Here is a 14,334-nt window from a genome sequence, read left to right on the forward strand (position 1 = left end):
CACACATGCATGGATATGTTGAGTGCCTACCCCTCCCCACACACCAGACAGTACACTTTGGAGGGGCAGGGTCCGGGCTTGTCTTGCAGAAGGTCCAGCACTGGGCATCACCCCAGGCTGCCAGCCCCAAGTCACCCCCTCCCCAGGAGGGCCTGGGTAAACCACTCCCAAATGCCACGGATGCCAGGCCAGTCACACACGAGCAGATTTATGAGCAATCGCCTCACCACCGATACTGCTAGCTGTTGCCAGCCCAACTCCCTAGCATGGCCTTCAGCCACCAAGCGTCACTGTTACTCAGCAGCGACATGGGGGACAACATGATTCATCCTTCACAACTGCTGAGGGAGCAAAGGCAGACAGCTCTGGGGCTGGCGCAGCACACGGCGCCCCCTGCTGGTTCCCTTCCAAGCTTCCATCAGTACTGCTGTCGCTACATCAGCCAGGGGGACACTCACCAGCCAGGAGAAGAAGCCAGCTGACTTGTCCTGTGTGGAAATCTGGCCCTCATAGGGGCCAAAGATATGGCCCTTGGGGATGACCTCGTTTATGCAACGCACGTCGCTCTCGCCGCTGGCCTCCTTGACCACCTCCACACCTTGCGGGATGGTGAGGGCTGCCCGGTCGGGGATGCCCACAGGCACCGGGGTGTCCGACACAAACACCGGGGGGCCGTGCTTTGGACACTCATCCACGAAGTACTCCTGGCATGACTCGCAGACTGCAGGGGTGGAAAGAGGGATAAGCACCCTGGGTGTTGAAGGCAGTACACACACACACACACACACACACACACACTTCTCCACACACACCCAGGCTAACCCTGACTCCATCCAGCCCAGCCTCTGGGGTCTCAGCGACAGGAACCCATCTTCCTCCCTGGGAGCTCAAGGGATAGATCCACCACAGGCCAGGCGAGGAAACTAGTCACTCCCTGTGATATATGTCTAAAAAGCAGAAGAGGGCCCCAGGAGGTGGTACAGGGGAGAAAGCACTGGACTCTCAAGCAAGAGGCTCTGCTTTTGGTCCCCAACATGCATCATGTCCCACAGTGATGCTCTGGTTCTCTCTCTCATAAATAAAATAAATGTTCAAAAAAAAAAAAAAAAGAAAGAAAGAAAAAAGAAAAAGCAAAGGAAAGAGCTCAGTGGTGCATTCAATTGGGCCTGGGTGTGAAAGGCACTGTGCTATTGCTCAAGGTGGGGTACTGAGCCCTCACCAAGCCTCATGCCTCCTCACCTGGAAAATGGGACAGTAATAGCGAATTAAGTATGGGCCGAGCCTGTGTCTGGTTCGGAGCAGGCAGGTGTGCTTTCCCAAATGATGCGTGTGAAAGAGCCCCAAACTCCACTTACACCAGAAGTCCACCTGCTGGAAGGTTTTGGGCACGATGAGCTCACGCTTCCCCTTCAGCTTCTTGGGCTCCACTTCCATGGTTGCCGGGTCTGGCCTCCTAGAGCTGCCCGCACAGGGGCCAGTGAAGAGAGCACATGTGTCACAGGACAGTCAGAGGTTGGCGGGAGGATGCAGAAAATGCAGCCAGGAGGCCATGGGCAGGCAAATAGCAAGGTGGGACTCCTAAGAACTGGGCCCAAGTCTCCTGCGGGTTTTTCTACAATCTGCTCACCTCTGCTCCCAGGTACTGTACTGCCCCCAAACAAGCTAAAGATAGGCCAGGAGGTGGGAATGTTCCCCCAGAGTATACCAACAGCCCAGTGCCCCCCCCCCCTGCCCTTTGTCCCCACAGGCGGGCCTCACCAGGTCTGGCCATACTCCTGGTCTCGGAGTGGTGAGCAGACCTCTGTCTTCACCACCGTCACCATGTCCCCCACCACCGGCTTGGTCTGCGCCAGGCACTCCTTCATGCTCTCAGTCATTCTGTCCTGGGGGGTGGGGGGCAGCACAGGAAAAGGATCAAAGAGAAGGGGAAGAGGGGTGAGTGGGGGAGAGGGCCAGCAGGAGGGGGTCTGTGGAGTCTGGTTACCCTCCCTGCCATCCCCAGAGGAAGCGCTTGAGAACACAGGCAACAAAAACAGCTGTAGCCTGGCCAAGAGGAAATGCCATTTCTATCCAGGACTGGTCCTGGGACGGCTGGAGGCACCAGCCCCATGGGGTTCCCTAGGGAGCTTGCAGGCCAGAGGCAGGCCTGGGAGCAGCCAGGGGGTCAAGGGCATGTGGAAACCATTGGCGGCTCCCCCCAAAACTCAATTATGGTAGTGGTGGTGGGGAGTCAAGGGAGGGCTCTATACAAGCCCAGAGGGGCAAAGGGGGGCTCAGCCCCTCACCTAGAGGTGGCCAGGGAATGCAGCCAGGCCTGCTCGCCCAGCTCAGAGCAGGTACAGGTTGGGCTGGGGGGGGGGGGTGGCCCAGTGGGGGCCTGCAGACCAGCCCTGACTCCAAACCCCACCCCACTTTCTCTAGGGGGGTCTCCCCAACCCCCTGCTTACCGCCCTCATCCACCACCGCGCTGGGCGTCAGCCCCTCCCTCGGCACCCCAGGGTCCTCATGCCCAGCCCCAGGACACTTCGGGCCAGGCAGCGCGACTCGGGCAGGGACCGCGCTCGCCCCGGGACTGGGACTGGGCGAGCAGGCGTGTGTGACTCACTACCCGGGGCCCCGCTGGCCACACCCCTGCTCCTCGGCTAATCAGCCCCCTGCTCCCCACCGGGGCCCCAGAGCCGCTGGCGGCGGGGAGGGGTGCGGGGGGACGTGGCGGCCTGCCCCCTCCCCCGAGCGCCGGGCCGGGGGCGCGCGGAGGGGGCGCGGGCTGTCCGGGCCGAGCTGGGGTTCCTCGCCGCGGTACCCGGGGCAGCGGGCCGTCCCGTCCGCGCGGCCGGCGGGAAAGTGCGAGGACCGGGCCGGGCCGGGCGGGCGCAGGGGCGCGGGGCGCGCTCCCCTCTCACCCACCTTCCCGGCGGGGCGCTCCCCGCCCGCCCGGCCCTGCCCAGCGCCCGCCCCCCGCCCGCCAGCCCGGCATTCCTTGCGGGGGCATGTGGCTTCTTGCCGGCCCCGGGGGCACGCAGTTGGCTGGCGGCCGGGAGGGGGCCCCGCCTGGGAGGAATTCCAGCCCCTCCCGCGGGGCTCAGCCCCCTTTCGCGGGCGGGGAGCGGTGGGGCGGGAGAGAGCACCCACCGCAAGGCTGTGCACAGGTCCGGTGGCCTGGCGGGGGACAGGTCTGCGGAAAGTTAGAGCACCTTCCCACCCCACCCTCCAGCTGCAGCGGCCTGGGCACCCGGGAGCTCGCCCCCCACCCCTCCGCACCTGCACAGCCCGCGTACCTGGTGAGCTCTGGGGGTTCCATCTGGGCTCCCGGCCAGCCTCGCCTTTCCTGGCACTGCCCCACCTAGCCGCAAGGGGGCAGGGTGAAGGGTCATGGAGGCAGGGACCTGGGTCCCTACAAAGTCAAGTGACTTACCCAGGGTCACACAGTCCCTTCCTGAAGGCACACTGGGACTTGGGGTGCATCTGAATACACTAGAAACAGGACTTTCTACCCACCCCAGCAACATTACGTTTCAGATCCAGCTCCCCTTCCAGCCAGAACCTTAGTCCCGTCCTCTTCCAAAAGAACCTGGATTACTGTCTGTTCGCACCACAGACCATAAAGTCCCTCGAGGTCAGGTGCTGCCCCCGGGCCCCTAGTGCAGTAGCTAGGTGTGGGGAAAGAGCACCTCCTGCCTGGAGGCACAGTGTTCATTGACAAGGACGGTTACACCAACAGGCTTAGGCAGAAAAGTGTCCTCCTTAAGAGCACTGCCTGAGATCAAATCCCACTGGTGGGCTATGTGACCCTGGGCAGGTGCTGTGGACTGAATGTTTGTGTTCATTCTCCCTTCCGTGCTAACGCTCGCACCCCCACTGTCACTGCATTTGGAGACAGAGCCTGTTTTGTGGGGTCATAAGGGTGGGGCGCTAAGCCAGAGTTGGTGTCCTTATAAAAGGAAGAGACACAGACCTTACCCAAAAATGCAACCTAGGTTCGAGTCTGGCCTCCACTGCACTGAGGGAAGCTGTGGAATCTTCCCTTCTCTATTTCTGTCTTTCTGAAAAAGTTCTGCAGGGATGATGAAGCCCTGCAGTCAGAGTTCTGGGCACACGAGGATAGCCAGCAGCAGAAGCCAGTGTGTAAGACAAACAAAAAATCCTCACCAGGAACAGAATTCATCAGCACCTTGAACTTAGACTTCCCAGCCTCCAGAACCTTGAGAAGGAACTGCCCATAACTGAAGTCACCTGATCTATGACATTTTGCTATGACAGCTTACAGTAGTTCCTGTGTGTGTGCACTGGCATGAAGGAGTGAAGTGAAAGGGAAGAAAGGGGGCACAGTGGGTTAAGCGCACATGGCGGAAAGCGCACGTACTAGCATAAGGATCCTGGTTCCAGTCCCGGTTCCCCACCTGCAGGGGGGTCGCTTCACAGGCGGTGAAGCAAGTCTGCAGGTGTTTATCTTTCTCTCCCCCTCTGTCTTCCCCTCCTCTCTCCACTTCTCTCTGTCCTATCCAACAACGACGACAGCAATGATGACAACAACAACAATAACAACAACAACAACAACGATAAACAAGGGCAACAAAAGGGAAAAAATAGCCTTCAGGAGCAGTGGATTCGTAGTCTCTCCTCCCCCTTTACCACATCTAGCAACAAGCAATGCTCAGATACTAGCGGGGTGTGGGAATTTCCAGCTCACTTCTGGCTACACCACCTGGAGACAGCATAAGATGGGCAGGTTAAGGACCCCGGCCACCACACTGCAACCCTCCTCCCTCTCCACCCCGGCCTCTTCACACTGGCTGTGCCTCTGACAAACCATGGGGTCCAGTCACTTCCAGTTGAGGACACCCAGGACAAATCCAGCAGTTCCCTGTGATTTCAGTCACTGGCTACCAATCAGTGTGGTTCCCCTGATCTCCTTCCTGGGGTTCAATTTATTTGCTAAGAAACACTACTTAATGGAGAGCAGGTTTATTATAAAAGTAACTCAGGCAAAGTCAGAGGGGAATGATTCACAGGGCAAGTTCTGTGGGAAGATGAGGAACGGAGGTACACCTCTCCCCTCAAATCTTCACTTGTGAAGCCTGTCTTTTGGGGTCTAAAGTGGGGGGAGCTTCCTTCTTTAAGTTCCCACTCAGGGACCACAGGTGGCCTGGAGCCTGGAGCCCTTCCTTCCCCAGAGGTCAGGGTGGGGTGAAAATGCTAGTCCTCCAATCACAAGGAGGGTTCCTGGAGTGCCAGCCTACACCTACTGGGGCCAGCCTGGGGTCAGTCATTAACATGACAAAAGACACTGGGATCTCACACTACACCTCAGGATTCTTTTTTTTCTAAAAAGATTAATTTATTTTTAATTTTTTATTTATAAAAAGGAAACAGTGACAAAACCATAAGATAAGAGGGGTACAACTCCACACAATTCCCACTACCAGAACTCCATATCCCACCCCCTCCCCTGATAGCTTCTTTATTCTTTATCGCTCTGAGAGTATGGACCCAAGGTCATTGTAGGGTGAAGAAGGTGGAAGGTCTGGCTTCAGTAATTGCTTCCCCCGCTGAACATGGGCTTTGACAGGTCGGTCCATACTCCCAGCCTGTCTCTCTCTTTCCCCAGTGGGGTGGAGCTCTGGGGAAGCAGGGTTCCAGGACATATTGGTGGGGTTGTCTGTCCAGGGAAGTCTGGTTAGCATCATGGTTGCATCTGGAACCTTACACCTCAGAATTCTAAGGCTTTGGGAGTTGGTGATCAAGCTTTTTTAGGGTTCTAGATGAGACTTCTTTCAGACTGGAAAAGAGAGACAGATAAAGAGAGGAAGATTCCACAGCACCTCACAGGAGCGTCCCTCAGTGCTGACATGCCCACATTGTATATCTGTAGGGGCCAGAAGCTGAGTCTGGCACATGGCAAAGCAGGAACCTTCCAAGCTGAGCTATTTCATATCAGGAGCTGTTAGCCAGAAGCTGTGGTAGAAGAATGAATCTCTCTCTCTCTCTCTCTTTTAAAACTATATTGCTCATTGATTGTATGAAAGAGAGAAGCTCCAAACATGCAGTGCTGGGGATGGGGTCTTAGCCATAGAAGGCATGCACAAGAGGCCTTAGGTTTGATTCCCAGCTCCACCAATAGCCAGAGCTAAATAGTGCTCTGGTCTCCTTACACATTTGCCAAATGAATGAATGACAGAGTGACCCCTGTCCTAACTCACCGCCCTCATGAATGTGTCCTGCTGACCATACAGAGACTCTCAACTCCAAGAGACCTCAGGAGTCAGGGGAGACAGGCTGGGGCAGTGGGCTGCCAGAATGTTACTTTGGGGTACTCTTCTCTATGGGGCTTTTTCCTAATAATCTCTACCCAGCAAGGGGATGGCAAAGGCAGATGAAGCTGGCACAAGAGGCTGTGCAGTGAGTGGTATGAACCTGAAATGGGAGCCGGCTCTAGGCCAGGCTCTGCACACATGGGGCATGTGAATGCTCTAGGCCTAGTGTCTTCCTTGGAAAAATGGAAGCAGGATGGCCTCAGGAGGAAGAAATTAGATAGGAGCTGGGTCAAGGCCTTGGAAAAGGGCAATTGCTACAGCTCGTGGGGATATTAACATTGAACTGGCTGCCAAGGGAAGGGGGCGGAGTGTTGAGTAGGGGGGTTAGAGGGGGTGGGGGATGGGAGAGGACAGTAGAGGAGCCCAGGCATAGAGGGTAGAGACAGAGGGAAGGGAGAAGGAAGGAAAAAGACAACAGCAAGAGAATAAAGGCTGCAGGGGGTGGCCTGGGAGGCAGCGCAGTGGATAAAGCATTGGGCTCTCAAGCCTGAAAGTCCCAAGTTTGATCCCCAGCATCATATGTGCCAGAGTGATACCCTGGTTCTTTCTCCCCCTCTCATTAATAAACAAATACATCTTAAAATAGATTTTAAAAGGGGGTGGGGCAGTGGCACACTTGGTTAAGCTCATGTTACCATGAACAAGGACCCAGGTTCATAACACCCCCTCCCCAGACCTGCAGGAAGGGGAAGCTTCAAGAGTGGTGAAGCAAGTACAGCAGGTGTCTCTCTCTATCTTTATCTCTCTCTTTCCTCTCTCAATTTCTCTCTGTCTTATCAAATAAAGAAAAAAAAAGGGAAAAAACAGCAGCAGTGGCTTAGTGTACAAGCTATTGAACCCCAGTAATAACCATGGTGGCAGAAATTAATTAATTAATTGGAGGGAGAGGAAGAAGAGAAGAGGCAGGCAAAGAATGCAGAGCAAGAAAGAGACACTGAGAAAGAGAAAGAGAGGGACAGAGACATTTCAATGGTCTCAGAAAGAAGAAGAAGGAGGAGGAGGAGGAGGAAGAGGAGAAGAAGGAAGAAAAAAAAGAAAGAAAGAAAGACATCTGTGAGAGAGGCATTTGCTGTATCTCAAAGAAGAGATGTTTCTGGGCCACATCCTTTCTTATCTCACGTTTCATTTACATTCACAGAAAAAAAAAATTGCCATGATTCACAGCACAAATACGTGTCCACCAGATGGCCAGAGCCTCATGGAGAAAGCATGACAGCAGTCAAGGCTGGCAGTGATGAGTTCTGGATGACAGACTCTCCCGTGAAGACAGTGAGTGAGTTAATTTTCATCTCCGTGATGAGGTCCCTGGCAGCAAAAGCTAAAAGGGAAACTGGATGGATGGATTAGACACTGCACATTATCTGACACCTATTCCCAGGCTGTACAGTTGGGTTCTTTCTACAGAACTACTAGGACACTCAGAATCTTACATGATATTTGTCTATGAATGAAAGGACTGAGTAGGGAGGGAAAAAGAGGCATCCTGCACTGGGTCTGACCAGCTGGCACTGTGATGCTGCACAGTGCTTTCTGCAGGCCATTCAGGGCCCACTTGCCTAGCTCAGGGCTCCCTCTGGGCCGGCTCCTCTGAGTCTGCACATGCAGAGATGAGCCCGAGGGGAGGGGACAGGAAACAGCTCAGGAGCCCCGGCTCTGTTTTCACCCCTGGCTTGCTGCCAGGGGACTGGAATGCCCGGCAGCCAATGTGGCCAGAAGCCTGTGCCCACTCAGTGTCCCCAGAGGCTGGCACCATGAGAGTCTAAGAGTCTGCTTGGGTCCCACCACCACAGCATCCTCTACTGTCCCTTCCGATAACAAAGGGACAGGAGGTGACAGGCTGGGCCAAGGCACACACAGACCTGGCTTGGGAATTCCGAACCCTGAGTTTCAGCAATGCTTGTTCTGGAAACATCCTTAGGAGGCTTAGCAATCTCCAAGAGTCCCAATTTCCCCTTCCTGAAAAAAAAAATAAAAGGTCTCACTACTGGTTCTTTATTTTATTTTTATTGACAGACACCAGGATTATTGCTGGGGTTGGGTGCCTGCACAGTGAATCCACTGCTCCTGGAAGCGTTATTCTCATTTAATTTTTTAAAATATATATAGAAACATAGGAATTGAGAGGGAACAGAGAAAGGGAGAGGAAAAGACACCTGTAGTTTTACCACTCATGAAGCTTTCTCCTGCAAGTGGGGACCAGGGGCTTGAACTTGACTTCTTGAACATGATAATGTGTGCATTTTACCAGCTACACCACCATCCAGGCTCCTTGTTAATGGTTCTTAATGATAACTCTTGAGTTTGGAAGGAGAGCATGGAATTATTGCAAGGAGCTGTGGAATATATATGTCTAGCAAGCATCGCCTAATGAGAGAATAAATCTAAGACTCTAACTTGTACGGAGGACAGATTTACATGTGTACCTGGCTATTTCTGTGCTAAGCAAAAGATACACTTATTAATAATGGAGAGAGTTTACAGAAGCTGCATGTCACCCTTGGTTAATAGACCAATCTTATTACTGCCACTCAGGAGCTATGTAAGCCCGAGAAAATGAATTAACTGTTCCCATCTTGGTCACGGTGATTATGCAAAATGATTTTCATGCCTGAGGTCCCAAAGTCCAAGGTTCAATCCCCCACACCAACTTAAGCCAGATCTGAGCACTGCGCTGGTGGAAAAGAAAACAAACAAACAAAAAACAAGGGAATATAACAGACAGCAGGTGGGCATGCAGATGTAACATTTATTTATTTATTTAATTATTTATTTAAACATATAAAGGACCTTCATAAGCAGTTAATGCTATTAGGAGAGAAACAGTTCTAGCAAACGTTCACTGCAAAGAAGCTCACCCCTGGAGAAAACATGGCAAAGAGTTTATGCAAAACCACAACACTTGAATACCCAAATTAATACAAATTAAAACCAATCAATATCACTTCTCCTCTGGTTAGTTGGCAAAGATGGAAAATCCTGATAACATTCAGTGCTGGCAAAAGTGGGAGAGAAGACCACACGTACCCTGCTGACAGGAACTAAATTGGTGTAAAATTTCCAGAGGGTGATTTGGCAGCACATATTAAAGGCTCTGAAATGAGCAAACCCTTTGGAGGCGTGATCCCACAGCTAGGAATTTATCCAAGGGACGTAATTAAGTTGTGTACAAAGGTTTACCCACAACACTCTCCTTAAGAACCCTAAAACATGGAGCCACTCAAACCTTGAAGACAGGAGGGAAATTAATAGTTCACAACTAAAATATTAGACAGCAATTAGCAATGCTTTCAAAGCATATAGAAATACAGACTCCGTGCCTTTATTTAAAGGGAAAGAAGGGGGGGGCGGGAATTCAGCCAATTGGAAAAAGCCTCTTAGAGTATGATTCTAAACATGAGATATTCTGGAATGGACAAAACTCTGGAGATAGTAAGAGATGCTGGGCATTGTCGGGGGTGGGGGGCAGCAGGAATGGACTTTCTAGGGCAGTGGCATTACTCTGTGTGATACTATAATAGCAAGTATGTGACATGAGACATTTGTCCAAACCATAGGCTGTACATGCCCTAGAGTGGACCTCCATGTAGATTATGAGTTGTGATGAGGGACGTCCCAAGTAGGGGAGGTCTTGGGGGACAAGGAGAGCTGGGGGTACATGGGGATTGTATTTTCTACTCAGCTTTTGCTGTTAATCTTAAACTGCTCTAAAAATGCATTTTCTCACAGGTTTTGTTTGTTGTTTTGGTCATCTCATGGGCTTCATTACTCTGGGCTGACTTTTTTTCAGATAGAGAAAAACAAAAACAAACTAACAAAAACATTACACTGAAGCTTCCCTTAGTGCTGTGGAGACCAGGGACTCGAACTGGGACTCACCTCACACCATGGCAAAGCAGACACTTTCTCTAGAGAGTTAGCTTGCCAGCCTAAAAGTGAATATTTTTTTAAAGAAAGCAAAGTAAGTGCATTCAGCAGGTAGGGAACCATATAGATTTGCGTGCACATAGGATAAGTTCTGGGGTATCACCACTGATGAGCTGAGAGACGGACTAAAGAGAGTTCTTGATGCCCCTCCCCCCACCTCCTCCAGAATTTCTGCTGGAGCTTCACTGTTCCCAGTGGCTATCATTTTTAATAAAGGTAGAAACTGAGGAGAGTAAGGTAAAGAGAGAGATGGGGGTGGTGGGAGAGAAGCTATGGTTTCTCTCTGTCAGATGGCAAAGTTCTTGATTTCTTTTTTGTTTGTTTGTTTTGTTCTGTTTTGTTTACCGGAGCCCTACTCAGTTCTAGTTTATGGCAAAAACTAGATGGTCCTAGGATTGAACCTGGGACCTTGGTGCCTCAGGCATGAGAGTATGTTTACTTAACTATTATGCTATAGTCCCCCTGCCTTGATTTCATACTTAATGAACAGGGAGAAAAGAAACGATCACCTAAGAACACACTTCTTTTTTGCCAGGCTTATTGCTGGCTGTCGGTGCCTGCACCACAAATTCACTATTCCTGGAGGCTATTTTTTCCCCTTTGGTTGCCCTTGTTGTTTTATTATTATTGTTATAGCTGTTGTTGTTGTTGGATAGGACAGAGAGAAATTGAGAGAGGAGGGGGAAGACAAAGGGGGAGAGAAAGATAGACACCTGCAGACCTTCTTCACGGCTTGTAAAGCGACTCCCCTGCTGGTGGGGAGCCGGGGATTCAAACCGGGATCCTTACTCTGGTCCTTGTGCTTCGTGCCATTGCTTAACCTGCTGCACTATTGCCTGACCCCCCCCCAAAAAACACTTTTATTTTCTTTTTTAAGTTTTAATTATTATTGGAGAAACAGAGAGAAATTGAGAGGGGGTGATAAAGAGAGAGACAGAAATACCTGCAGCCTGCTTCACCACTTGTGAAGCTTTCCCCCTGCAGGTGGGGACCAGAGGACTGAACACAGGCCCTTGTATCCTATAGTGTGTGCTCTTAACCAGGTGTACACTGCCTGTCCCTCCGCCTTTTTTTTTTTTTTTGCATCCCTGGTGCCTCACACATGGATGATTTCCCTACCCCTCTCTGGAAAGGATGTTGAGAGAGAGCTAGAGAGAGAGGAAGGAAGGAAGGAAGTTACACCACAGCACCTGTGTTTCCCTGGGGGGCTGTGGCACTTCTATACGGTGCCTACCAGGTGCTTTATCTCTCTAACACCCGCTTAAGACACTGCCCTCCACCTCCAGCAAAGACTATCGATTTATTGAGCAAAGGCACACACCAAAAGTTAGAGTGTGAACTTGATCTCCAGAAATGAGAAAAAGTCAAATTTCATTGGTAGAGGATGTACAGAGTAAAGGAAAGGGAAAGGTAGGGACTCTGGCCAGAGTGTGGGCTTGGCTGGCAGTGAACAAAAGCTACAGGTGAGCAGAGAGGCCACCTAAAGAGAGAGCACACCAGGACAAAGGGAGGCGGGCAGGAAGCAGTCTGCCTATTTAGAAATTTTTTTTTGCCTCCAGGGTTATTTCTGGGGCTCAGTACTGGTACTCTGCTCCTGGAGGCCATTTTGTCCCCATTTTATTGGATAGGACAGAGAGAAACTGAAAGAGGAGGGGAAGATAGAGAGGGGGAGAGAAAGATAGACACCTGCAGACCCGCTTCACTACTTGTGAAGCAACCCCCTGCAGGTGGGGAGCCAGGGGCTCGAACTAGGATCCTTGCATGGATCCTTGTGCTTTGTACTATGTGCGCTTAACCCAGTATACCACAGCTGGCCCCCTTCCATCTCAATTTCTCTCTGTCCCTATCCAAATTAAGAAATATCAAAAAGAAAAGAAAAGAAAGGAAAGGAAAAAAAAAGAAGAGAAATTTCTAGAGACATTTATATCCAAGCTCCTTCCATCTCTCCCATTTGGCATGAGACGCTGAGAACCCACTGATTAGCTGGGAGGACAAGAAGGCTCCAGATGTAAAAAAGAAAAAGAAAAAGAAGAAAAGAAAAGAAAAAGAAAAAAGGCTCCAGATATTGAATGCCAGGCATATAAGACTTACTCCATGCGTATTGAATGAATGAATGAATGAATGAATGAATGAATGAGTCAGTCACTGGATGGATAAGAGCTCCAATATTTCTTCCCTGCACCTGTGTTTTGTCTTTCTGATTTCCATTTGGAAAGACTTGTGTCTCAGACCGACCATGTGCCCTGTGCAAGAACTCATTCATTCTCCTCATTTGTCCCCCTACTCTTGTGGCATCCAGGCTTAACATACTGGTGATCTGCTCTCTTTCTGAGCAAGAGGAAAGAAATCCTGCAGCTTTTTTCACTTGCCCTGTTGACTGCAGAGACCACTACCATATCTTTGAAGCTTCCTTATGTTTTATCAAGAACTAGGTGGGTAGGACACCATGCAGGAAGGAGAATGAAAGAACTACATCTTCATGCTATTGAATGGAGGAATCAGGATGCCAAGAAAAGAAACAGGACTCTCAGGAATATGTACTGTGTGGTTTGATTTATATAAAGGTTTGCTAAAAATGGGCAAAATCATTGCCAAGTTGGTGGTTATCCCTGGGAATACCTAGAAAGGGGCTCTATTTCTTTCTCTTTCTTCATGATTTATTTATTCAATGAGAGAGAGGACTTTTAAATATTTATCCAGTGAGAGAGACAGAAAAATAAACACAGTGTCACTGGAGGACATTTGATGCTGGAGATCGAACTCAGAACCCCTGCCTGTAAATCCAGCACTCTAGCCTTTAGGTGCTCTATTTCTTGATCTGGGTGCTGGACCCATGGGCATGCTGAGCTTGTGAAAATACATTGAGTGGTGTGGACGTTCCTCTATGCATGTGTTAACAATAAAGCAAAGAATAAAAAAAAATGTTTTCAAGGACCCTGTGGGTAAGGAACTCCCACGTGGGGGGCTCCAGTCCCATCCAGCCTGTGATTTTGCAGCTGGAGAATCTGGGGTATAGCCAGCTGAGGCTCCTGCCGGGGTCACAGCAGCTGAGGTTTCAGGCCTTCATCTGTCTGGCTTTTCAGATCATCAGCAGTGCTCCTCCAAGCTGGGCCCCCAGAGTACTCACTCATGGTACTATGTTCACTCCATGGAACGAAGAATTCCAGGAGAAACAGAAAGGAGCGGTGTTAGGACTCGTGAGTGCAGAGTGAAGAAGGTAGGTGCCAGGCGTGCATTTGGAATGTATTGGTTTCTCCCAGGTAGCTCACCCTCTCCCTTCTTCCCCATGGGAAGCAATGAAGCAATCAAGCAATGAAGCAATGAAGCAATGAAGCAATGAAGCAGGCACTGCCTCACAAGGAAGGCTGTGGTGATGAGATGCAGGAGGCCAGGAGGCTCTGTCAGCATCAGGAGTGGGCCTGCAAGAGATCAAAGCCACCTGTGGCATTGCCCCTCTCCTCCCTGAGTATGGGCTACATCGAGAATCTGCTCTTTAACTGGTGAACCTGGCATGCCTCTCTGAGGTCAGACACTCAGCCCTCACGGGCTCATCTAAGGGCAGGATGGGACTTTATTTCCTGACACAGACAGTGTTGCAAAGGGTAGCTGTGTCCTGCACATGACCCCTAGCAGGAAGCCCCTTGGTATGAAGCTAGCACATCGGGGCAGAGGAAAGGTGTGTGCGTGACAGGGGGATCAGGAGTCACAGTCTGGTAAGCGGCTCCTAAAACCCTGGGCATCCTCCAATCTATGCAAATGTCATTTCCCCCCCTTCTATTTGGGGCGGGGGTTGAATGGCTTATAGTACAGTTGTTGACACATGGGTAAAAGTTCTCATCCCTTCATGATCAGTATCTGCAAAACTTTTACCTCAACCAAAGTCCTTTTCCATAATCATGTACCAGGACGCCAAAGCAGTTTGGCATCGAGAGCCTTTCAGAAATGCACAGGGTTGGGAGTGGGGCGGTAGCACAGATGGTTAAGCACACATGGCACGAAGCTCAAGGACAGGCTTAAGGATCCTGATTTGAGCCAGCCTTGGCTCCCCACCTGCAGGGGAGTCGTTTCACAGGCTGTGAAGCAGGTCTGTAGGTGT

At 50.9% G+C, this 14,334-nt stretch overlaps 1 protein-coding gene across 6 annotated transcripts in view; it reads right to left on the reverse strand.

Annotated features, from left to right (window-relative positions):
- PRDM11 (PR/SET domain 11) overlaps window positions 1–14,334 on the reverse strand; it is a 90,401-nt gene that overhangs the window by 57,158 nt on the left and 18,909 nt on the right. For 3 of the 6 annotated variants that reach the window (XM_060176548.1, XM_060176545.1, XM_060176549.1), the window contains exons 2-4: window positions 1,759–1,883; window positions 1,356–1,459; window positions 459–721 (exon numbers count right to left, since the gene is read on the reverse strand). In XM_060176548.1, the coding sequence (XP_060032531.1) occupies window positions 459–721; window positions 1,356–1,459; window positions 1,759–1,883 (492 nt within the window). Of the gene's footprint in view, window positions 1–458; window positions 722–1,355; window positions 1,460–1,758; window positions 1,884–2,447; window positions 2,972–3,278; window positions 3,344–8,173; window positions 8,271–14,334 lie in introns of those variants that run through there. The other 3 variants (XM_060176547.1, XM_060176546.1, XM_007519100.3) reach the window with 3 other exon arrangements.

Source organism: Erinaceus europaeus, chromosome 17, assembly GCF_950295315.1.
Source record: "Erinaceus europaeus chromosome 17, mEriEur2.1, whole genome shotgun sequence".
Lineage (NCBI taxonomy): Eukaryota > Metazoa > Chordata > Mammalia > Eulipotyphla > Erinaceidae > Erinaceus > Erinaceus europaeus.